The 23,469-nt window shown below is 39.0% G+C and overlaps 1 protein-coding gene and 1 long non-coding RNA gene across 2 annotated transcripts in view; one reads left to right on the plus strand and one right to left on the minus strand.

Annotated features, from left to right (window-relative positions):
* Positions 1-2,330: 2,330 nt before the first annotated feature.
* On the minus strand, positions 2,331-22,979 carry auh (AU RNA binding protein/enoyl-CoA hydratase). Its single transcript, XM_027009007.2, has 10 exons — positions 22,729-22,979; positions 22,179-22,246; positions 21,983-22,070; positions 21,696-21,782; positions 20,252-20,344; positions 19,290-19,346; positions 5,813-6,000; positions 5,290-5,340; positions 3,404-3,451; positions 2,331-3,057 (listed from the first exon to the last, which is right to left on the minus strand). The coding sequence occupies exons 1-10, from the start codon at positions 22,946-22,948 to the stop codon at positions 2,980-2,982; spliced, it is 978 nt and encodes a 325-aa protein (XP_026864808.2). The 5' UTR covers positions 22,949-22,979; the 3' UTR covers positions 2,331-2,979.
* The window catches only part of LOC113576743, a 43,296-nt gene continuing 28,043 nt past the window's right edge, over positions 8,217-23,469 (plus strand). Inside the window, exons 1-2 of the long non-coding RNA XR_003410550.2 lie at positions 8,217-9,872; positions 12,004-12,078. This is a non-coding gene — a long non-coding RNA (uncharacterized LOC113576743). The remainder of the gene's footprint in view (positions 9,873-12,003; positions 12,079-23,469) is intronic.

Raw genomic sequence — 23,469 nt, forward strand, 5'->3', positions numbered from 1 at the left:
ATTGTATAGGGCTCACATGACCTTATGATTCTCTCTCACTCACACACACACACACAAAACAGTAGTCAGCATCAGCTTTGTAAAGAGCCTCAGGTGCGGCACAGACAAGACTGAATAAAAAGGTTATGGGTATCTGTTGAAACGAGTACATGGTAGCAAGGTCCCCACAAAGCAATGGGCTTTGTTATTAGTAAGTGCATTCACTGCTTGTTGTTGAACATAGTTTCTTGTTTGTACTGAATGCAACAGGTCACAATTCCAAGGAGCACGTGTAGGTGAACCATATTTCCGCCCTCAATGGGAAATAATACATGTAACCTTCATCTCATATGTGAACCAGATACCAAATGTTTATGAGAATCAGGTCAGCACACTGGAGCCTTGTGTACCGTAGTTACCTTGAGAGCAAAACTGGGGCACCCAAACAGGCCAAGATGCTATATACATAGGAAAGACACACCAAACTGCCCAGGAGTTGCTCTGTTCAGATAATCTGAGCCACATTTTGCTGCTTCTGTCATAGCTAGTGGATCAAGAAGGGTGACTTCTACCAGAGCCCACACTGTCCAAGCTATACACACCACCCCTGCACAGTGCAGTGGCTTTAAGCCTAGACACACAAGTTCAGAGAACAGCAACAAAATATTTAATCTCAGGCACAGACACAGCGTCAGCCTTTCTCCCTCCTGAGCTCCCTGTCAAGCATTACAGCAAATAAATCACTCTAGTACTACTGAAACACACGTAAAAACAAGGTTGGGGAAGCGAGACTGCTGGGAGGCCAGTCATCATTCCTCATGCTGGAGCAACTGGAGTTGCTGGAGAAACTATTTTTGCCACATTCTGGAGGCTTCTTCAGGTGTGGTGCACCAGACCACTTCAAAAGACAGCGGCCGTCTGCCTGCAAGGTTGATGGGAAACAAGTGCTATAGCTCAGAGCTGACGAGTGAGGACATGCACTGCGTGAAGTGTCAGAAGAAGAGGTTCACTGAACTCCCAGGCATGTGGGATAGAAATGGAAGTTAAAAAAGAAAAAAATAAAAGGGAAAAGGATGTGGGGCAAATTCCTGAGACAACGCCTCACATCATTCCATAGTGGAATTGAGGGCAAGCATACTCAGGCATGAAGGAAGAAACTCACACAATGGTGACATTGTAGCAAAGCTACAGTAGACTCCATTCAGGATATTTTGGTCTAAAATGAGAATTAGGCATTTAGACTCCTGATATAACAGACATTTGAAATCAAAAAGACCATGAGGTAGGAGGGAAGCGCTTTACCTGACTACTCAGTTGTCCTTAGAGGCAACACATTCCTAGACCTCTAAGGGTTGCAATACAAAGTGATCTTTCATGCTTAATAAACAAGCATCCTCAATGGTAGCAGCACAAAGTAGACAGCTAACCTGTCATGAAAAGGGTTACAATAGCTGAGGTGTAGTGAGCAACACCAAATATGTCCATGGGACTTTCCTGAGAACTGAAAAAGGAATTAAGTGGTCAAAGGGGTACTATGAATAACAGGCAAACATAGTCTTGACACAGGCCTAATTGACAACTCACTCTTTTTTCCTGTTTTTGGGGTTTATTAGATAAGCATTACATCATTGGTTTAATCATTCCCAGAATGCCTGCAGGCACCAGGCTGGACCACCACGGCAATATTCCTGTTGGCTGACACAGCAGCTCTTGCAACAGACTGGGCTTTTTTCTGTCTGTGAGATGCTCCACACAGGGCCATCTTCCCCAGCAACCAAACAATGTCCTCTATACTAATGCCTTTTCCTGTTACATAATCCTGGATTTTTTTCAAGAAATAAAGAGTCCTCAAATAAGAGTCCCCAAATAAGACATCAAATTTTGGAATGTGGCAATGATTTTAACTGCCCAGCCACTTCCTGTGGCATGCTGGCTGGCTGGCTGAAATGGGTTACAGATTTGGGCAGATTTTTGAAACATGGAATTCCGCCTACCTTAGGCGTGGCTCTTACAGCATGTGGGAAAGACTTTCCAGAGGGAAAGCACACTTTAAAGTCTTTGCTATTGTATGCTCTAACCTTGGACTGGATTACTCCAGAATGATGGAATGGGCATCTTCAGACACAAGCAATATACCTCAGTCTACAGGGTGTCATAAAATAAATGTGAAAGGCCAATCATTAACACCCAGAGAACCTATTGCGTTCAGTGCGTTTTAGGAAGTCCCCTCTTACACAACCAATTGGTGTATACCAAGTGAAAATAGACAAACCATGTTCTTAACATGGCAAGGCTCTTATAGTATTGTTACCAGAAAAAAACAAAACAAACAACAAACTGTTCCAAGATGATTAACTTTTGGATAGTGTTTTATTGCATCAGTTAACAAAGGGTAGTTTTTCTCTCTACAAAAAAAATAATACTTCTAGAGATTGGTGACAGTGTCAGTCAACCTAAACAGCATATAATTATAATAATTTATTCTAGACAAGCAAAGATGCTTTTTGATGCACTTGTACTATTGTAATGTTTATGTATGGTTTAATATTCTTATATTAATATTTAAGCATCTGTAATATGATTTTCCTATTTTCTTTGTAGTGTTAGTTTGAATGTTGAAACGCCTGATAACTGAATGTTCAAAGACATTTTACATAGAATAGATTCACAACAATGCAACAAAGAAAGTCCAAATATACATGTGACATTAAACAAACAAAGGAGAACAGAAAGACAAAACATGCAAAATGGTTGATCCACAGGCAAGGGACATGTCATGAGCAGACAGGCCTCCAGCTCTCACCTCTAGCCCTGGCCAAGTCCTTGTGAGAAAGCTTGCTGTTGGCCTTTCTGCCCAAGGCTCAAGATGGGGTCAGCGGCGGCTAACTGGCTCGGGCAGGCACGTTGCAGGCTAGTGCTCTCGTCACAAGATCCATCAGAAGCAGTGAAAGGAAACTTGGAGGGCAGGGGTTCAGCGTGGCATGGGACAGCACCTCAGGGTTACTCACCCTTGTAGCGAGGGGGTCTCTTCTCCTTGAACGCTGCCAGGCCCTCAAGCCTGTCCTTCGTTGGGATTACCTAAGAGATGGCATGGCAACTTCAATACAGAACCAAAGAATTCCGCTATGTAAATCTGATTGATATTTGCCAGCCTAGTGAATGCCTATCTGCCAAGGCATGTTCTAAAATACAGCTAACCTCAATACTCCTTTCTCCTGCCTCTCTCTGCTTCCAGTAACTCATGTATATCTGTTTCACTGCTGTGATGTACGCCCACAACAACAATGCACATACACACATTTTCTATAGTCCTATACTTAAGCATATGCGAAATGAGAGGTGACAGCTTATTGGACAGATAAATTATGTTGCCAGTTTGATTCCTAATATTTTCACCACGTCTTGGGTAGATACTTTAGCTTACCTGTGCATAGCATGCCTCTTCAATTGCTAGCCCTGTTGTTAAATCCACCTGGAAATGTCAAACGAAAGATTCAAGACATAATCAACCTGAAGCTCTAAAACAACCTGCAGTATATGGTGGAATTCAGAAGTGCAATTAACATGACATCGCTGCTCATTAAGACACCAAAGGCTTAATGTCAGAGCGCTTTGCGCAAGGTCATGTCATAGTACAACATGCTCACCCATTTTTAAAGATCTGAAAAGAACCAGCCTGACACAAGCCTGGTAGAGGAAGCACGCTACAGAAACAGCAGTAAAGGCCATCTGTACAAAACTGACATGTCCTAGTTAACTGATGTCTCAGGAACTGACACGTCACTGAACCGTTTATGCAAATTCCTACGATAACCCTAGTACATCTTAATCAACGACAGGTGACCTAGCCATTTATTTCAGCTGTTCTGAGAATATGAACATATGTCATTAACACACCCCATTCATGCCTGACAATATAGTAAAACTGCAAATCTTGTGAGTGACAATAGGGAAGGACAGGAGCCCTACTTTTATAGGTTACCTTGGCATTTCACTGATCCAGAAATATCTCCCCAGTCTCACTCTGCACTAGGCAAATAACCTCATTTTTAAATACATGTCCTTTCACATAGCAAGACAATGCGACAGACCCTTAACAGCACCTTTTCTGAACCGACTGAACAGATATCTCTTTTCAAGAAGGTCATAGAAAGAAAAGCTCTTCTGCACATGGACAAGAAAAACTATTCAAATTATACAAATCAATACAATATAGTAATCAGGCTCAAAATTAAAGAAAGACTCCTCTATATTGCTATGCAACACAATTCATAGAAGGGGATTTAGTGATGTCTTTTCTGGCATTTGAGAAATCAGAAATGACCATGATTTCACAAGCACCAGCTGCGAATTTTTTCAACCTGATCCTCTTATCCATAATGTCTTGGCCATGAATAATAAAAAATTTGGGGGTTCACAAGTCATCAATGTACCATCAGGATAGTTCTAGAAATTCAATGGTTACAGGTTTTAATGATAGTCTATAAAACCCAGTTATAACTAACATTTCTCATTTTAATAATTGTAATAACTGTGTATAATTATTTTTTAGTATTTTCTTTATATTTTAGCAATACTATTTATAATAGAAAAAAATTGATAACTTTGCTCACAGAAAGCTAAACTGATTACCAACAGACAGCACAACAGATTACTAACAGACAGCAAAATTAAATCCTAACACTAACAGATAGCACCATAATGTAATGCTGTAATGCTGTTTTACAGTATGTTGTGTATCTGGCTTGCCAGCTGTGTTGTGCTCCAGTCCAGGACTGGAGCTCATTAAAGCACCTCTACCTGATCACTGACATAAATGGCAACACTTGTCAGGAAGCCAGGCTGACTAAAGACTTCCTTTGACTGTAGGCAGTGCACACAGGCAGGCCCCTGGGTTGAAGGTGATGTCATGTAGCAGACTCATGCTGGCATTTATAATGGCAGGTCAATGTGACCCTCACACAGGTTTAGGACCAAGCTCACAGTGTGGGACACACTCCATGCTCAGACAGCTTAATCTCAATGACTAGTGGACATGTGCAGAGCAGAAAGGCCCAAAGCCACGTGCTCCTGATCTTCTTAAGTTACAAGAAAAAAGGATCAGAAATACCAGAACAGCTTACTTGAGGCATTTTCATTAAATTCCCATTAACAGAAAAGTCTCAGAGAAAAATTAAGCCCTCAGATGCTTAATTCACTGTTTGTTTTAGCAATACAGACTAAAGGCAAAAAACCTTTTGCCTAGGATTATGAACGTTTACAAAAACACTAGTTTACAAAGACAAATTGCATAAACATATATACTCTTACCTCTATGCCCTGGTTGATGGCTAGTTTGGCCATCCTGATTGCAATAGGTCCCTAAAAGAACAGCCACAGAATCTCATGAAAAAACTATGTGACATTTTCCAAAATTTAAACCACATGGCGCGACATTGGGACAGTAGAAATGAGTATTCATAGAATCAGACGCATTAACAAAATAACACATGTACCACCTGCAGCCTTTAGGACCCTTTGAGTAGGGATATGTCACTACGATGATAAGACAAACTCGCTAAACTCTCTTGGCAAACACTTAGAAATAATCTTAATGGCACTTCTTGGTCCAAAGCACTAAATATATAGTACATTCATTTGAGTAGTACATTCATCTTATTGTGGATAAGGATAAGGACAATCGTGTCAGTGTTTTCTCTTTTGTGCTGCATTTGACTTAAACTACTCAAGGACTTGGTACTTGACCAGTGAATTAAATCACATGTGTCAGAGCACAAGCAATAAAGTGTGTGGTGCTACTGCACAGCCAGTCTAGGCGTGTGCGGCGCTGTACCTGTGGGTTGAACTCACGAGCCAGCTCCAGAGCTCTGAGGTAGGCTGCATCGCCACTTTCGTTCTGCTCCACAGTGTGATTGACAAGTCCCAGGGTCTTGGCCTCTGTGCCATCCATCACACGTGCAGAAAAGATTAGCTCCTTAGCCAGGGAAACTCCTATAGCCCGTGGGAGACGCTGTGTCCCTCCTACAGGGAGGAAGGAGGGGGAGAGAGAGAGAGAGAGAGAGAGCGCGAGAGCGAAAGAAATCAGCCTTACTAGTGCTTGCAAATGCTTCTACAGGTAGTCTAAGCCTTTCAGCCAAAAACATATTAACTAATAAAGCAACAAGCACATCTAAAACAATGGCTAAATAAAACCACATACAGATTCCAGAAGATTTACTGCATTGTTAAAAGATCTCATATTATCTTTGCATAAATCTGTTCGAACCACAATAGTAAACAAAACCAGGTAACTGTCAACCTCACGGGTGGGAGAAGCCATCATTTCTTCAGCACTTAAAAGGAGTATAGCAGAGTTCTGTGCACAAATGACAGGTAAAAAAAAAACTAGATGTCTGGTAGGATAGTAAACAATCGTAACAAGCAGGGATTCATTAGTGAGGTAGCATTGGAATGTTGCAGCTTCAGTGCTGAAAGCTGAACCAGTCAAGCAGCTCAGTAGTGCTGACTGATATTTTCAATCCAGCATCACAGCTGTAAACCACTGTGTAATATACAACTAAATATTTTAACAAAAATGTGGAACCCATGGCAGATAAGTATTATCAGTATGAAATAATTACATTGTCAATATTACACTGCAGTGTCCAACTCTTCATCCTGAATATATCACAAGTTATATACCTTCTTGGGTGTGATATGCCTGTATAACGAGAGCTGAAGGTAGCCACCCTACCCGGGATTCGAACCCGGGTCTAAAAGGAATTGAACATGCTCTTTGACCTGAACAGGAGGCTGCTTTCAGCTTTCCCTTACACATGGTGTCTAAAGTGGGACGGTAGCAAGGCCAAAGGGGAGGATGGTGTGATGGAGACCCTCATTTAGGAAGGTTAAATGGGTGCTCTAGCTGCTTTGATCTGGTTGTTAGAACTCACGGTCCCTTCGCGTTGGTCCTGGGTTCCCACCTGAAGCATTTTTTGCCACTTTTTCAGGCTGCAAATCTACAACATCAATGCAAAGCTTGGTGATGATTATGAAGCATTCCATATTAGAAAATATTGCCTATGTAAGCTGGAAAGAGATATACAACTACCAGCAATCCTTTACAGAAGTGGGAAAATCAGTTTTCACTTCGGTCCATCACTTATGCCACTAAGTTATTCATCATTGCGTTGTTAGTGAGCATTTGGTGTCAATGCATAGCCATCTTGACTAGGAATCAAGTTTTTAGCCTTTTGACAGCATTGCACAACTCTTACCCAAGTTCTTGAGAGAAATATGTTTAAACTTTAAGAAGCAAAGGCATGTTGCATAAGCCATTACTTATGAAGCAATTCTCAACTTTCACCACAGTAATATGCACTTTTGGATATCTAACCCTTTGTTCTGTCTGTCTGAACATGAATAAACCATCCTGAATCCAGATCTAGGCCACAGCATGCTTGACAGACTGACTGTTATGTTTACAGTCTGACTATTTTCATCTGGGTTGACGCATATGTTTTCCAGAAATTTGGCAGACAGCTACATTTAAAGAAAAGTAAAGTCCTTGGCCCACATCTCCAAAGGGGCAACTGTGTTGCTGTTGCTGGAAATGAGCATGTGTGCTTATCATTACAAATCAGCACTCAGTAAAAGCCAGATGCATGCGCGCGCGCGCACGCACACACACACACACACACACACACACACACACACACACACACACACACACACGGAGACCAGTAGACGCAAAGCCTTGCACAACATTGAGTAACAAACAGGTTTTTCTAATGTGGTGGAGATTTTGCAAGAATTTCAAGGAAAACCTTGCATAACAACATAATCTTGATTAGTGAGAACACTGGACTGTCCAATCTACAGTATACTCGAGGAAAACAAGTCAGACAAAAAAAACAAAAAACAAAAGACAAAAAGCATGATGTCTCAACATGTTTATAAAAGCATGATGTTCTGTGAGGCCAGCCGGCCTGAAGGATTGCCCTGACCCATTTTGAAATTGTTGGTAAAGGCCAGTCAGTGAGGCATGTGTAACATACTGCATTCCCAGAATTGTTCAAAGGCGGCCAAGAAAGGCCGATGTCACCTCTGAACATGCGGCAGCTGTGGAGTTTGGGTAGTTTCTGGAGAAGAACAGCTCCTGGAAGCGCCACTCAAACCCTGCAGGTTTTAACCTGTTAATGTCCAGCACGAGGCGGTCGGGACGGTGCTGATGAATATGGTCATCACCATCTGTGGAAGTGAGTGCCAGGTGAATTACAAGAGAATTTTCTATCTACTGGAGGATCTTGTGACTTTCTAAGAATGCACAGGGGCTCTAAAAAGGTGAAAATGGAACTACTGAGAAGGATAAGCAAACACACTACATGTGTTAACTTCAACATACTCTCATTCTTTAGTGCACTTTTCCCCACTTTCCCAATGCATACACATACAGGCAAGCACATGCATGCATGCAAACACACACACACACACACACACACACAATGAGGATGAGTGGATGACTCTTAGAGCTCAAATTACAGCAGGCCCAGATTCCACTTTCTTCACACTCTATTACACAAAAAACTCCCACCACAGCATTCTGCAGACCAGCACAGAGACAGCAGACAGTTGTTTTATGTGCTAAGGTAAAATATGCATTTCTAGGTATGTCTGGTCAAGCTTATTACATTTTACTGACCAAGCCATTACAACTACTTTCTTGCACTCTACATTGCGGTGGAAATCAACTGGCTAGTTTTACAAGCAAATAAAGTCTTTTAAAACCATCAAAAAATATCAGTTTTGAAACTATGAAGATCTTGGTAATACTTAAGACTGTGGACATATGATAATGCTTACCATCGACTATTCACAATATTAAACACTATTCTTTGATGTGATGTATTAACATGAAAAAAACCTACAGGCTTCTGTATTAAATATGCAAAGCCATGACAGATCATGAATGATGTAATCATTCTGTGATGCTACTGCACAACCAAGGCTGTAGGACAGCCTTATAGTGTAGTGGGTGCCAAAGCTGCCTCTCCTGGGGGAGACTGGGGATCAATCCCTGTGCACTGGGGTTCAGTCCTAACACTACACTTGCCCACCACTGAAATTTAAAATTGTAAGTCACTCTTGATAAGAGTGCCAAGTCCATTAAATGTACTTTTAATAAATCACAAACCTCAGCATTCAGTAAGAATGTTATCGCAGCAAGAACACTGTTCTTGAATCTGTCCTGCCTCAAAAGCAGTGACACACTAATGATGTTAATTTATTTTTGTTTCTTAAATTGTGTACTAATTTAGGATGACAAGGTGTTTTAATGTCCACTAATGCACAGAGTGATTTTCATAAGTGGCGCCTCATCCTGGATCATCGTTTATGTATTTTTCCTACTTGAGGATGCATTTCAAACAAATTGACACCTACATCTTTTGGAACGAGAGTCAACACAACAAATACATAATTCTGTGCTATTTACATACTACACTAAAAATAAATGGTCATTAACTCTTTACTAATCTATTGATAGAGTTGACACATATTTGTGCCAGGTGGACAGCACGTTATCACCTCAATTTATACTAAATGTTTTCATGTAGCTTGAAATATGATATCCAAGTTTAAATATAAACCTGGATGCTCATTTTCTTTTTGCATGGATCCAGTGAGGCATGTCCAGAGAAACCCATAATTGCTCAGTGAGAAGGTAGCCTACTTCAGCTGTGGGATTTGAACATTGGTGTTCAGCATTCTCTTACGCATTCAAACCTAAATACTGGTATAGCTATTTAACATAATTTTAAACATCATTTTCAAGAACCAGATGGAATTATTCTGAGCCATTCTCTGAGATAAATGTCCAATGTCCAAAGACAGATGTTCTCAAACATTCTCTAAAGGTAACAAAACTAACATTATTTTGGGGACCTTATTGGGACATTGCCGAACATCCTGTTAACGTGCGTTTTAGTACAATAGGACCTGTTGCATATGTCATTAAAGGCTTAGGAATGTCCTACAGTGAACGTTATTAAAAATACTCAAATGTGGACTCATAGTATAGTGAATAACGGCTTACAGGCTAACATCTTTCTTTAGACATATGAGCGGTACTCCAGTTACCTTCCCAGGTTTTACCCTAAAACGACACTGAAAGTTTTTCCTTTTTCTGTCGCCTTTTTTATTCTGTGTTGCTGAGGGGAACACAGCGGATTGATTGATAGCCACAGTGTTAAACATAACCACCCTTGTATGTCGCAGACTGGAGATCGGATCGCATGAACTTTTTCTGAGCAAGAGGTGAAAGTCTTAGAAGTGAAAGACTGTTAGGGATCTGTCTGTTTAAATAGAGCCCAATTCTCTGTTTAAATTATAAGACGCCACAGTTCATAATTTAAGAACATATTTTGAACAGTATCATCTGCATTTATTACATATCAATCATGTTCACATTTAAGATATTAGCTAATGTACGCTATCGTTAACTAGCTTAGCTAACTACATTTGAGTGGTTAACCAGGTCTAGCGAACAGCCTTCGACTATACACAGCAGGAGCTAAACGAAGTAAAGTCAGTGAATATTGGCAATTTAAAAAATGTCAGTATATCATATAGCGTTATGAAAATAAATGTGCAGCCAAGCTAAATTACATAAAGTTAGCAAAGGTTAGCCTGCACTAACATTTGTTAGCTATATCCTCATTGCTTGCTCATTACTGAATAAAGTGTCAAATGTAAAGTGCCTGGTAACTAAAAAATTACCAACTTATCCACATTGCCTCGATTAAGTGTGGGGAATGCAAACAGTATGCAAACAAATTAAGTATGAAGATGAACACATACGTCCTGCTAATACAGCACTTTAATTAAGGAGGAAACGATAGGGCCTTTAAATATCACAAATCCTCTAATACTCACACATACTTACAGGTTGTGAACCTGAATCTTCCTTAGGGCCAAACAAAGTTAGAACTGCCAGGTCTTTCAGTAAGAGATATCAAAATCCAGCAACAAATAGTTTTTGAAGCAGTCCTCCAAGAGGTATCGTGCACACAGTAAAATAATTGGAACAGTGGCAGGAACAGTGAATTTAAATCATTTCATTTGTGGTTCTCCCTTTGGCAGGACCTACAAAGGAGATATCCCCTCAGAACACAGCGTTTTCTTGACTGCAAAACTTAAAACTCTTGCTGACCTCCAATAATTGTTATGCGTGAGGGCATGCCAAGCTTGCTGGTAGGCAGGAAAGTGAAATGAGAGTATCATCTTGTAACAGAGAAAATGGTTGTTCAACCAACAGATCAAATCAGAACCATGTTTGTTCTTGCTGAACCTTCTCGATCATGGAATCTCTATAACTAACCTTAGCGCTCATCTTAAAGGCAGGGAGACTTTGGACACACCTACTCTTTGTTTATTTTTATTATTTTCTACATTTTAAAAATGAGGGAAGGTACAAAAATCAATGAAATAACATTGATTATGCTGTGATTAAAAATATTGACTATAGATTTTAGATTCTTCAAAGTAACTATCCTATACTTTCATGACAGCCTTGCATGATCTTGGTGTTCTCTTAACAAGCTTCTTGAGGCAGCCACCTACGACCCTTTTCCATCAGTCTTAAAGACTCGCATATGCAGAGTACTTGTAAGGTGAGGAACAAAGGTTCTGAAAGAAAACTATTTACTGAGGGTGTGTGTGTGTATTTTAATGAATTCAAATGTAGGTTAACACCTTTACCAAATTATATTTGTCTTAGAAACAAACTTAAGCAAAATGCTTTTACTACTATTAAAAACATATTCAGTCAGGTGTGTCCAAACTTTTGACTGGTACCGTATTTCCATAGGGTGTGGCAGGCTTTTCTTACATAATGTATGTGATGAAATCTACACACACTATTTTACAAAAAACATACTGAGTTTTATTTAATTAAAAATAACTGATTTTGTTGGTAAAAATGATGTGTATACTTTGTTTTTATAAGGCATTCACACAACAAGCTTTTTTTTTGTAACTGTCATCCAGTGCCAAAAATGTTCCACGCAGACCGGAAAGGGCATTAGCAAGAGTGTTTGCAGATGTCAGTTATTGCATAAAAAGGTGAGCTAACCTTCTTGTTGTGTGCTGCATGGTCCACTTTATAGCTACAGCTTGTAATTTTGGCTTCCTCAACAGTCCATTATTGCCAAGCAACAACAGAGCTCAGTTTCTGGGCTTCAAGCAGCCTGCATTTGTTTACATATACACCCCCACCACCCCAAAATGTCTAACATTTGTTTTTGATCCACTTTACAAATTGGATTCCAAAATATCTCACTTGCAGCAGTTAAAATTGCTTTCAAGTAGGATGTGTTGTGTGCTTATTTTCTGGAAAACTTTAAAACTGAATGCAAAACATTGACAGAATGTTGGCTCCATAAACAGGCAAGTACTATTACATGGATAATGTAGATCAGAGACCTATACTATAATCTATTAGTAGGGCCGTAAAATTGTCATGGACCATTAAATATCAGATTTTCTGTGAAATGCAGGAAAACTAAAAAAAAATTAAAATCATCAAACATGCTCCTTAACTGGACAGAGCTAAATGTAAGAGATCATTGATTTTTTTCTGTTGCAATGGACACAAGTCAAATGAGCCCTTTGCACAAGGTATTACAAGTAGTAATGTAGCTTGCTAGCTAACGCTATCAAGTTCTCCTTTTAATTCCTGATATGGATTTAAATTTAATAAACACTGCCATTGTTGGTTTTGTCAAAACATTTTTTTTGGAAGTACATACATTGCTGTTACATTTTGGAGGGTGTTTGAGGCTCCAGCATCTTGCTACTCTAATGTTAGCAGGCCTGTCAATTAATTCTATGACATGGAGAGAGCTGCATGTGTCAAAAAATGGACAACTGTTTTCATCTCAGTGAGAGTGACTATAACAGTCTCCTGATGTTCAGTGCACTCAGCCAGGTAGGCTATTAGCTTAGCATGACAGGCTAGTCTGGCCAGGCTGAGTTATCATCACAGCTAGCTATGTAGCTAGTTAAGGGTTATTTAACAAGGGCTGTGAAATGTAGCATGTGTCTTCTCAAAACTATGAAATTCATAATTCTGAGAAACTAGGTCCATGAAATTAGAAATTTTCCTGTGATTTTAATAGTGAATTTTCTTAGGGTTCAAGCACATAGTGTAGCTGAGTGAGTTGTACCCAACAGTGCACTACAGGGCAGTGTTAAATGTTTTGGCTATATGTCCTGAACCAAGTCACAGACTCAAAATTATTTGTTCGTTTTGATCCTTCTGCTGAACTCAACTTGACCCCACCTATTGACTGTCACCAAATTGAATTTTTGCCAAGTTGAGTAATATCCAAATCCTTCTTTTGCATACTTCTACACTTTTTGCCCACTCTGCATGAAACTGGTGTCAACATATTTGGTGGGAACTTTAAAATGCTAGCTTTATTTACTTAAACTGCTATAACTCCTTAACAGCTTTCAAGAAATTTGAAACATTTTACTGCTATTAATACCTGACCAAATAAAAGAGTTTTGTCAACAGACTGCATTATAATTTTCAGATAACTGTTTCTCAGGAACCACTGGTTCAGTCAAGCTGAACATTTGTGTACTGCTTCTGTGGGTAAGCTGGTTGTGTACTGCACTTCTATGGGCAATTGGCTAAAACCTCAAAAGGTATAGTCTGATTATGACTGAATTTGGCAAATATTTATGCCATAACATTCTGAAGACATTCTGAAGAAATTCAGTAAGAATTGGCATTAGGGTGGCCCTACAGTGGTGATTCCTATAAATATTAATTAAGGCACTTCAGTATATTTGCAGTTTTGAAACATATTTATGGCTCCAACTTTGGCTTAGACTGACATAGATAAAACTCTGTTCCCTCTGATTCCCAGGGATATGTGGAATAAATAAAGGTTTGGTCATTTTTCAGTCTGCATTTTAGATTTTGAGATAATTTACATAATATGAAAAACCCTTTTTTGAAAACTATTCAAACTAATAAAACTCAGTAATTATCAAAAACATGCTGCCATTTTAACAGTGTGGCCTCTAATGGCTAATTCTTCCAATGTGTGCTTTTTCATTTAACACAGCTGTAATTCAGGAATGCCTCAATTCTCATGAAACTTAACATGAACATTCAATTATGGAATCATAGGTATCCTGCCAAACTTGGTGCATTTTTGCACCAAGGGGGTGCTGTAACATATAAAAAAGTATGTAATTTCAATCAATCAATATGGGTCTGGAAAGATTCTGAAAAGATTCCTTGTAAATAATTATCACAAATATGTTGACATTTAGAAACACCATGGGTGCCACATATCAGTCAGTTTCCAAAAGCCGGTCTTTTTGTAATCAACTGGCCAAAATTTTATTTGATCTTGTGAGCGCTGTAGGCATCAGTCTTGTGTCAAATATGAATAATAATACTTAATATGTAAAAATAACAGTGAGATGCAAAATCCCAAAACAAAACAGAGAGTCTGGTGTGAATCCATCATCGTGAGGTGCCATCATGTCAACTGGCAAAGTGCAAATGCGCAGAATTGCGCTTCAACCTGTAGATCATTGCTTGCAGCTATATGTACCATTGTAATGATTTTTTTGGCCCTTCATTAGAAGAAAAAAAACACACAACACTCAAAACAAGCTCATAACAGCACCAAATAATGACCCCTGAAGGTGTAGGTAAGATACAGAATTAGGTTTCACCTTCTCTCAGGCTAAAAAAAACCTACCTGGTAAAGTTTCTAACTGCTGTGCTCAAGTGTGTTATAGGAAAATGTCTGTGAAACAGACAGCCTCTGGAAGAAAAGAGAGTGCTGTGTTTGCCAACGCTGCAGCTCTGCTGAGAGATGTGGGTCAGGCTAGCGTGGGAAGGACTCAGAAATGGGTCAGTGGATCTGGGGTGTCTCTCTCTCCTTGGTGGGTGTGTGAGTACACTCCTACAATACAAGAAATGGCTTGCCTCATTTCTTCAGAAACAACTTGTTCTTGTGCCCTTATTGTGCCTTGGTAATTTGTAAAGCCTTCCTTGCTGGTCTCTTTGTCTCAGTGTGAGATGGAGAATGAGTTCCCCTACTCTGAGGCTAAAATAAGACTCTACTACAATATTTAGAAAAGTGAGGTGTATGTACATGCGAAGGTACATTTCATAGATGAACAGCTCTGAACAGCAAGTTTGAACAATGATCTTGTTCAACCCAGGGAAGACAGATCCTGGGTCTATCTTTAAGTCAGTTTCAGAAAGCTTTCGTCAAATGTATTTTTTGTCCACATTTGTTCCCTGATGCTGGTTACAGAGTTTGGGTCTTAAAAGAGAGATGAAATTCTGTGTACATAAAAATGCCAGTAAGTCTTTGCTGATGTGGATGGGAAGATTGCAGTATCAAACTATCATAGCACAGCAACCCTAGTAACAAATGAGTAGATCACTGATTAAGCTACACATTGGATTCTCTGATCCTTAAAAGGAAAATCCCTGATCATTTGGGTTGAAAAAGGAGCCAGTAGACGGATTTGAAAAGACCTGATTGACTTAACCGAATTAAATTCTAAATGTCTGATTAAGCTACATTTGCTCACTAGCTCTTCTTGACCAAACTTTAAAACTTCTCAGAAATTGGAGCTGTTTTAATTCCAGGTAGTGGACTGAATAAACTTGCAGAAGTGTGACCAGAGAATTACGTCAGACCTAATAAGAGTATGTTTCTATTTCTTCCAACTCACATGGACAACAAGAATTTCATTCTGCAGAAAGCTCAAAATGGCATTTGTAAATGGAGGCCTTATACACTCTGATATAGTAGAATACTTGAGAAAGGAGTGAAGATTTTTCTCACTAATTACCATGTCCATCGGCTTAGCTATTTGGCACATGGGAGAGTTGTTTGTAATCATCTCTCAAATGTAGTCTTATCAGGACTTCTAGCTCAAAGTTCATAGGATCATAATTCCTAGGAAGGGTGAGAATTATTTGTTCTTTGAAAGCAACAGGAAGTTTCAGTGTTATTTCAAAATAAACTAAATGGATAACTCTTAGTAACTGTTGCACTCTGAAATGTGCCTTACAGCAGCTTTGCTCAAATATGCAATCATTTTGAAATCACTCAGCTAACACCATACTGTTCTCACTAATATAAAAATCCAAAATATATAAAGAATTAAAACTTCACATAACCCAACAGGGCATGACTGACAGCGATTGCCTCTCTCCTCCTAGCTTTTCTTAGATCATAACACTACCCAAACCATGCACAAAAGCCTGCTCTTCCTCCTTTGAATTCATATCTTTCACGAGTCTGTCATTTGCCCCAGGCAAGCGAACAAATAACTAGCCAGCCCTGTGGCTGAGCCTTCTTTCACCACGCCAACCATACTCTGACCTCTGTGTGAGTGCCAAAGCACTGGAAAAGAGGCACTGGATGCCAAGATACTAGCAGAAGTAGCAATGACAGCATATTAAAACCATGTATGCCCTGAGGATGTCAACGGACATGACCATACTGCCCATGTTGGCAGACAAGGCTGTGAATACAAAAAGGGTAACTTTCATAAGAACAGTTTGATCTCATTTCATCAGTGAATTTACCAAATTTGGCTGTTTTTTATTAAAGATGTAAATGTAATGTTTTTATTTTGGGCATTTTCTGTATATAATGAAAAACCCCAGTTTGTTTCACGGTGTGATCAAACTGCCAAAATCATTAGGAAACATTCTCTCCAACATCATAATTTAGGAACTGTGTGACACAAACATGCAGGCACGTGAATACTAGCCCCCCCAAATACAAACAGAAAGACACACAAGTGCACACACAAACATAAAGCTTAGCTCTCTTTCATAAGAGTCCTGTTAGCACTAATAGTGTAATCAAATTTGCTTTAATCCCCATAGGAGAATTCTCTTATTAACTAAACTTCATAGATCATTCAACTGTGACTATGGAACTTTTTCGAGCATTCCCTGCTAGAAGGAACAGCCTTGAGTAAAAGGCTGCCAGTGGTGTTAGAAGCACAAGGTTTACATTTGGGATAGTACAGCCTGAGGACCTAGCACAAGGGTAGAGAGAAATAGAAGAAAATGAGAAAGATGAGCAGAGAGGAAAAGAAAGGAGCAGTCCAAACACTCAATTGTTCTCCCTTTCAGATGGATTGCACTTAATAACAGGTCAGTGAGCAAATTGTTCCAGAGGACCAAACAGCATGCCTGCCAAATAAAGAAACACTTTCGGCTGACATCTCAGTCTCCCTCCATTTCCAGAGACCTGAAGCGCACTGAATACATCTCCAACAGCTGGCTGCAGGCCAAGGCTCTGGTGACCTATTTTTTCATGCAGTGGGAGAAGCTGCCCAGCGTGATAGGCTCACCATCACCCTCACCTCCTCTGCTAGCACAGACATGCACCAACAGCTCAATCTGACCGGTGCATTCCATAGCAGCTTCATCCCAACATCCACTTGCCAATCGTGTGTGTGCGTGCGTTTGTTTCTGGGACTGCTGTAGTTCACTGATAACACATTTGTCTTTGGTGTAATGGCACCAATTAGAAACTGGAGGGAAAAAGGTTGAGATGGATTTCCATTTTCCTTCTACAGCACTGACTACCATTTGCCTTCTCTGTCTTACACAGAAAAGCCAAAGTCAGCGGCATAATACAATTTCAGTTCAGACTATTGACAGTCACAACGGAATGTTTTAAGCAAACTGGTACCATTAAGTTTCTACAGTAGTTATAATCCTGTGGTAATTCTATGGTGTTTTCAAACTGAACTTTGCCAGGAAAAAGAACGAAAGTTACCAGATCCAATTTATTACACCAAGCTTGTAGGATGTGAAGGAAAGAAACTTGCCATGGAGGTGCTGTGGAGGCTCTTAATATAAACTGCCTGCAGGAAAGTGTGTAAGTGCTCCACAGTGCATGCTAGAGTCAGGAGGAGGAGCTACTGAAATGTCATGAGCCCTCCTCCCCAGGCGTACCATCAGTGGAAACCAAAGGCCACCTGAATAAAGCGGCATCCACATCGACGGGACTGGCTTTGTCTTAAGCCTAATTAAAGCAAACCCATGACAAACATTAACAATGTCATTCTCGAGATGGCAGCTGGCGAAGAAGGCTGGCATTTCCACTCTGAGCAACAAGATGGAGGCAGCATGTTCAATGCCGACCCACTGAGAGTCTTGTAAGGCTGAACGTCATTACCTTTGCCAACGTTTTTCACGAGAGCCAGGGGTGGGGGGAATTTTTAAAACGGAGCAATAACTTCATAGTTAGGCCTACTCAACATTTGTGCATGCATAATCATTATTTTGCTTTCTTTGTTCCTCTTTTCCTTATCCCAACAGCAGAAACAAATAGGGCTCTGTTTGGTAGCTTGTGGTCTGGTTTTATATTTAGAAATGAGGTAATCGGAGCAGTAATCTTATTTTTTGAAAAATTATCTGGATGGGGCTGAACATCATTGGAGTGCAGTCACTCATTTCCCCTAACCAACATGATAAAAAAAGAGGAACACAGATGTTTTACTGCTGTAAAGCCGGCCACAGCAAACAATAAAAGAACCATTAACTGCTGAGAAAATAACCACAATCAATGGAACAATCAATTAATTTACAGGGACAGTGGCACCTTTGTGTTTTCTAGTGAGAACATGTCTCTCTCTGAACTCCATACAATAACATTATATTGTTATATATAGTATACACACTAATACCTAATTATCCATGAAAACTGAACTTGAACACAAAACATCTGGGTATATGATTGCTGATTAAAATGGCTGCTTCTGCAGAAGCAGAACACCCTGAATGTAGGAAAATCTGAGGAAAACTGATCCAACACATGAAGAGAATGTTGCTGTCAGATGTCTCTTTAAGAAGGCCTTTTGAAGAATAAATAAATAAAACATTATTAGCATATTAAACATTAAAGCTGCTGTAAGAATTTTCACTAAGCTGTCTTTACAGTTTGACAACTACCCAACATTTGCTCTAAGAAACAAAAAGTCAGTTATTGTTCCAGGCTCTGTAATTTGCAATTTTCATCTGGCTTTATGAACTTTCACTTTTATTTTCCTCAGGCCTGTCTTTGGAGGAAAGCTTGAAAAGTGAGTGTAAGGACAGAAGGGACGGCGACAGATTAATTTGGTGGCTAAGTCTGGCAAAAGTTATCAAAAAGGGTAACAAAGATTACAGTATCTTTAATGTCCTCAAAAACAGGAATGCTGTTTAACTTGGGCATCAAGCTGTAGAGCAAAAATATTTAAATAGAGCTACCAAGACTCACCTGCACCTGGAATGATGGCTAGTTTTGTTTCAACCAGACCCATTTTAGCAGAGGTACCTGTGAAGAAAAACAGAGAGATTTATCATCAGTTATATCATAATTACAAGGTGAGCACTCTGTCATCATCATATTTCCCAGCCTTACCAACACACCATAAATGATCTCATCGGAAAGGGATGCTGGCATAAAGACATTCCATATTACATAAAATTCAATGTTATCTTATTTTTAGAGCATTAAAAAAAAATGCAACTCTGTGGCATCAACAGCACTGGCACCCTAAAATTATTTTCTACAGAAATTAACATGTCCTTTACAGAACATCAGTGACTAGTGCAAAAGCATATGGTGTGGCACTTCTGCTAAGTGGGAAATGTGCTAAGGCTTCATGAACAGATTTCCAAGTCCAAACTTGGGTGTGTGAGATGAAAAGCAAGAGTGAAGACATCTGCTCACTGTCAGAGTGGGTTTTTAATTCGCTAGAGGAGATGCACGTGCACGCGCAAACACACACACACACACACACACACACACACACACACATAAAATGGGAGAACCAAAGAGAACCCACAGAGCATCACAAGCATACCTTACTATTTTGGGTCTAAGTATAGGTAATGTCTACTGAAAGCACAGGAAATAGCTGTTAATGTGTAATGTGCTAATGGCCTAATGTTGCTTTTGCGTTCCACCCATGTATATCAACCTTTATATTAATATGTCTAATGTACCCATCTCTGTTAGATATAGCCAGAGTATGATAGTTTTTGTTATTCCTTTGTGAAGCAACCATGAGTTTGAGAATGGAGTTATATAAACTTATATATTATTCTAATTATTACTATATATTATTATTAAATTGAAAATAACACACAAATAACTCCAAGTTAATTTCATTCTTAACACAAAAAAACCCTAACAAAAAGCACTAATATTCTCACACCTATAAGTGCACATCTTACCTGCTATTCTGATGTCACAGGCCAGAGCCATCTCAAGCCCTCCACCCAGTGCTACTCCATCAATAGCTGCTATAGTTGGCATGGGCAGGTTACCTACACAAGGAATTCATAAATCAAACGCCAAAATTCAAGTGTGTGCAAACTAAGACTAAAATGTTTTGGATGCAGACCAGTCATTTACTTCTACTCTCTTTCCTATGGCTGTATGATATGGACAAAAGCACTATATTGCACTTGCATTATTACATATTTGATTGCAATATATGTTTCCATATTTTAGGCCTGAATTACAGCCAAAACCATTCAATTTGGTGGATCATATGCATGCCATGATTCCTTAGAACACCCACAAACCACTTTGGTCATTGTGTTCACAACAAAAAAATGATGGGCTCATTAACATATTATGGGCTCATCTTCTGTTAGATCATTATTACAAAAGCTAACTCTGATAATAATTAAAGATAATATATAATGTACAGACCTAGTTTTTAGGGTAGTATTTTTTAGGGTCACTTCAAAGGTAACCTTCCACTTCTCATTTGAAAGAGTAAACCCAATGGGGTATTCACTAGAGTGGTCCAAATGGTAACATAATATATATTTTTAAGTAGCCTTCTCTGCAGCAATGAACCAATGTTTTCAGATCATTTTAAATAGGGAAAACAATACACATTAATTTAAACTATTACTATTAACAAATGTGCAGTGAAAAATAAAAAATACTTAATATTAGTAATGTAAAATATAACCTTGGTATAATAATAATCACCACCATGATATTCTAAAACTCTATAAACATTATACAAATATAATTTGATGCTTGATGTAATCACCTGAAACCGTTTTTAAAAATGGCTTGTGGTATTACGCATCATTGATATTCCATCTGCAGAATAGAGTTACATAAACAGCTGCACATCCTAAATACATAATAAGAATGCAATGGCTGACTTTTTAAGTTAGTTGACTAATGCAGAGCTTAATTTTAGAGTGGGTTGAAAAATATAATGGAAAACAGGAGTTTAATTAAGAAACATTAAATTGGAGTTTGTCTAAGCACATTTTAGATGCAAACTAGTTGCAGTCATATAGACACAAGAGGCATATTGTGATTTTGTGCTCCAAATTGAATTAAACAAAGACAAGTATCTGATTCACCCCATCTTTTTGATTACTCAGATATAAAGAAAAGCCCCCCTCCTCTTTTGCATCTTTTGTAAATTATACTAGAATGTTCATAGTTCAAACATTAGGCCTCAGTTTTATGACTGTTTACATTCTGAAGCTCAGACTGGCATCAGGCAAACCCACTTCATGACCACATTATCATTTCTCAGGGTAGGTAAAAAAAAAATAAAAATAAATAATAATAAAAAAAACCTAAGTATAATGAAAAAAATCTAATCCTTTAATAAAAACTGGATTTAGCAAGCGTACCTACCTAGTTCTGTAATAAGTGCCCTTGCTTTAGAAACAAAAGGCCCAACTTCACGCTGATCCATCTTGGCTCTCTCTTTCAAGTCAGCACCTACTCAGGGAGACACAAGAACAACCAATTACCAACCAAACTAGAATAGGCATTACACAGTACCTCACCAAGTTTCGAAAAGTGAGTCACATTTCACATTTTCAAGTCTTAATGTAATCTGCAAGTCGCCATATATACGCACAGTGATTCTCATATACTAAACAAAACAAAATAAAAATAACACCAAATGTTTAAACTACCTGCACAGAATATTCCAGGCACCATGCTGCATAAGATCACAGTGCGCACCTTGTTGTTCTTTTTCACAGATTCAACTGCTTCAGACATCTATTAAAAATACAGCATTAAAGAGCAAGTAACTCATTGATTTACTCAGGTTGACAAATGTGAAAGGTGACTGAATATTTCAGCACCCTAAATGTACTTTATACATACCATTTTAACAAGATTTTTACTGATAGCATTTTTAGCTTTAGGTCGATTGATTCCGAAAACAACAATCCCTAAAAATACAAAAACAAAACAAAGAAAGTCAGTCAGTAAAGTTCAAAACCCTTTTTACATGATTTGTATCTTTTGTTCCATAACATAATTCTTTGTCAGGTTTCTGTGAATTTTTTAATACAGTTAAACAATTATAAAATTGTTTATATTTCCATTTAACTATTTATTATTTCCACAAATCGGTCAAGGCACTGCAAATTTAAGCAGGAAGACAACTGTAAATCTCAAGTCCAGGGGACATAACACCAAGGCAGCTTGACAGATGATTGACAATTTGGAGACTTGAGGACAATCGCACGACTGAGTTTCTCCCATAAAGATGTATTTAAAGCTAGCTAGCTTGAAGGAATAGATTCGTGTAGCTCCTCTTATATTTACTGAACCCCAACGACAGTTAGGCAGGACTGCGGTGCCCTGCAATATTTTCGAAATATATATGGTCGACAGTGTTGCCGAGTAGTGTAAACTAGCCGGGGTCTACCTGAGTCATCCCCGTCCAAATACCTAACGCTTAGGTCATCCCCCGATTTAGCGTCGGAGCTGTATTGTCGCATCACACTATTCGATGCCAGGCGTGCATGTTGAGTTCTCCTGACCAGGACATGTTGCATAACATCTTGCAATCTACAAACGCCGTCGAGGTTCGTCATTGGGGGTCGAAAAGCATGAAAAAGGACTCTACACCCCACGAGAACCGCCATGCCGCTTTGCTGCAGTGTGTATGTTTTGACTTTCAACTTTGAACTACGAGTGACGCAATTGAGGACCACGTGACTAAGTCGCACTAGCGGTGTGGATTTCCCCTGATGCATATTCCCCAGAATAATCCCAGTTTCAAATATTTTCCATTTTACCTTCTTTGATCACCGTATCTGTCTCATTGCTGCTCAAGGATTCAATGTCCTTCTAATATTATTATTTTCTATTCGATGGGCGTTGTAGGTTAACAGATGTTCTGTTGTGGTGGATTTTATAAATAGAGAACTTTTAATAAAATTATTTTTAATTTCGCATCCACAAGAATAATTAAACGCCCCAGCCCGCCACCACTATTTAGACAACTATTTACATTACAGGCTTATTGTTCCATTTGAATCGAGGCTCTCGATTCTAAGCATATTTTTTATTTTATTTTGTCCATCTATCTCTCAAGTCTATAATCATCTATCCCCACCCGGTTCTCGTCACAAACTAATCTGGGGGAGCACGTTTTTCCTCAGAC

The sequence above is a fragment of the Electrophorus electricus genome, chromosome 17 (assembly GCF_013358815.1).
Source record: "Electrophorus electricus isolate fEleEle1 chromosome 17, fEleEle1.pri, whole genome shotgun sequence".
NCBI classification, from domain to species: domain Eukaryota; kingdom Metazoa; phylum Chordata; class Actinopteri; order Gymnotiformes; family Gymnotidae; genus Electrophorus; species Electrophorus electricus.

Coding starts and splice junctions, on each gene's coding strand:
- auh (XM_027009007.2), bottom strand. CDS start 22,948: ATGGCGGTTCTCGTGGGGTGTAGAGTCCTTTTTCATGCTTTTCGACCC. Junction 21,783..21,982: donor GCCTGGAATATTCTGTGCAG/GTAGTTTAAACA, acceptor CTCCCTGAGTAG/GTGCTGACTTGAAAGAGAGA. Junction 5,341..5,812: donor CTCGTGAGTTCAACCCACAG/GTACAGCGCCGC, acceptor CTGTTCTTTTAG/GGACCTATTGCAATCAGGAT.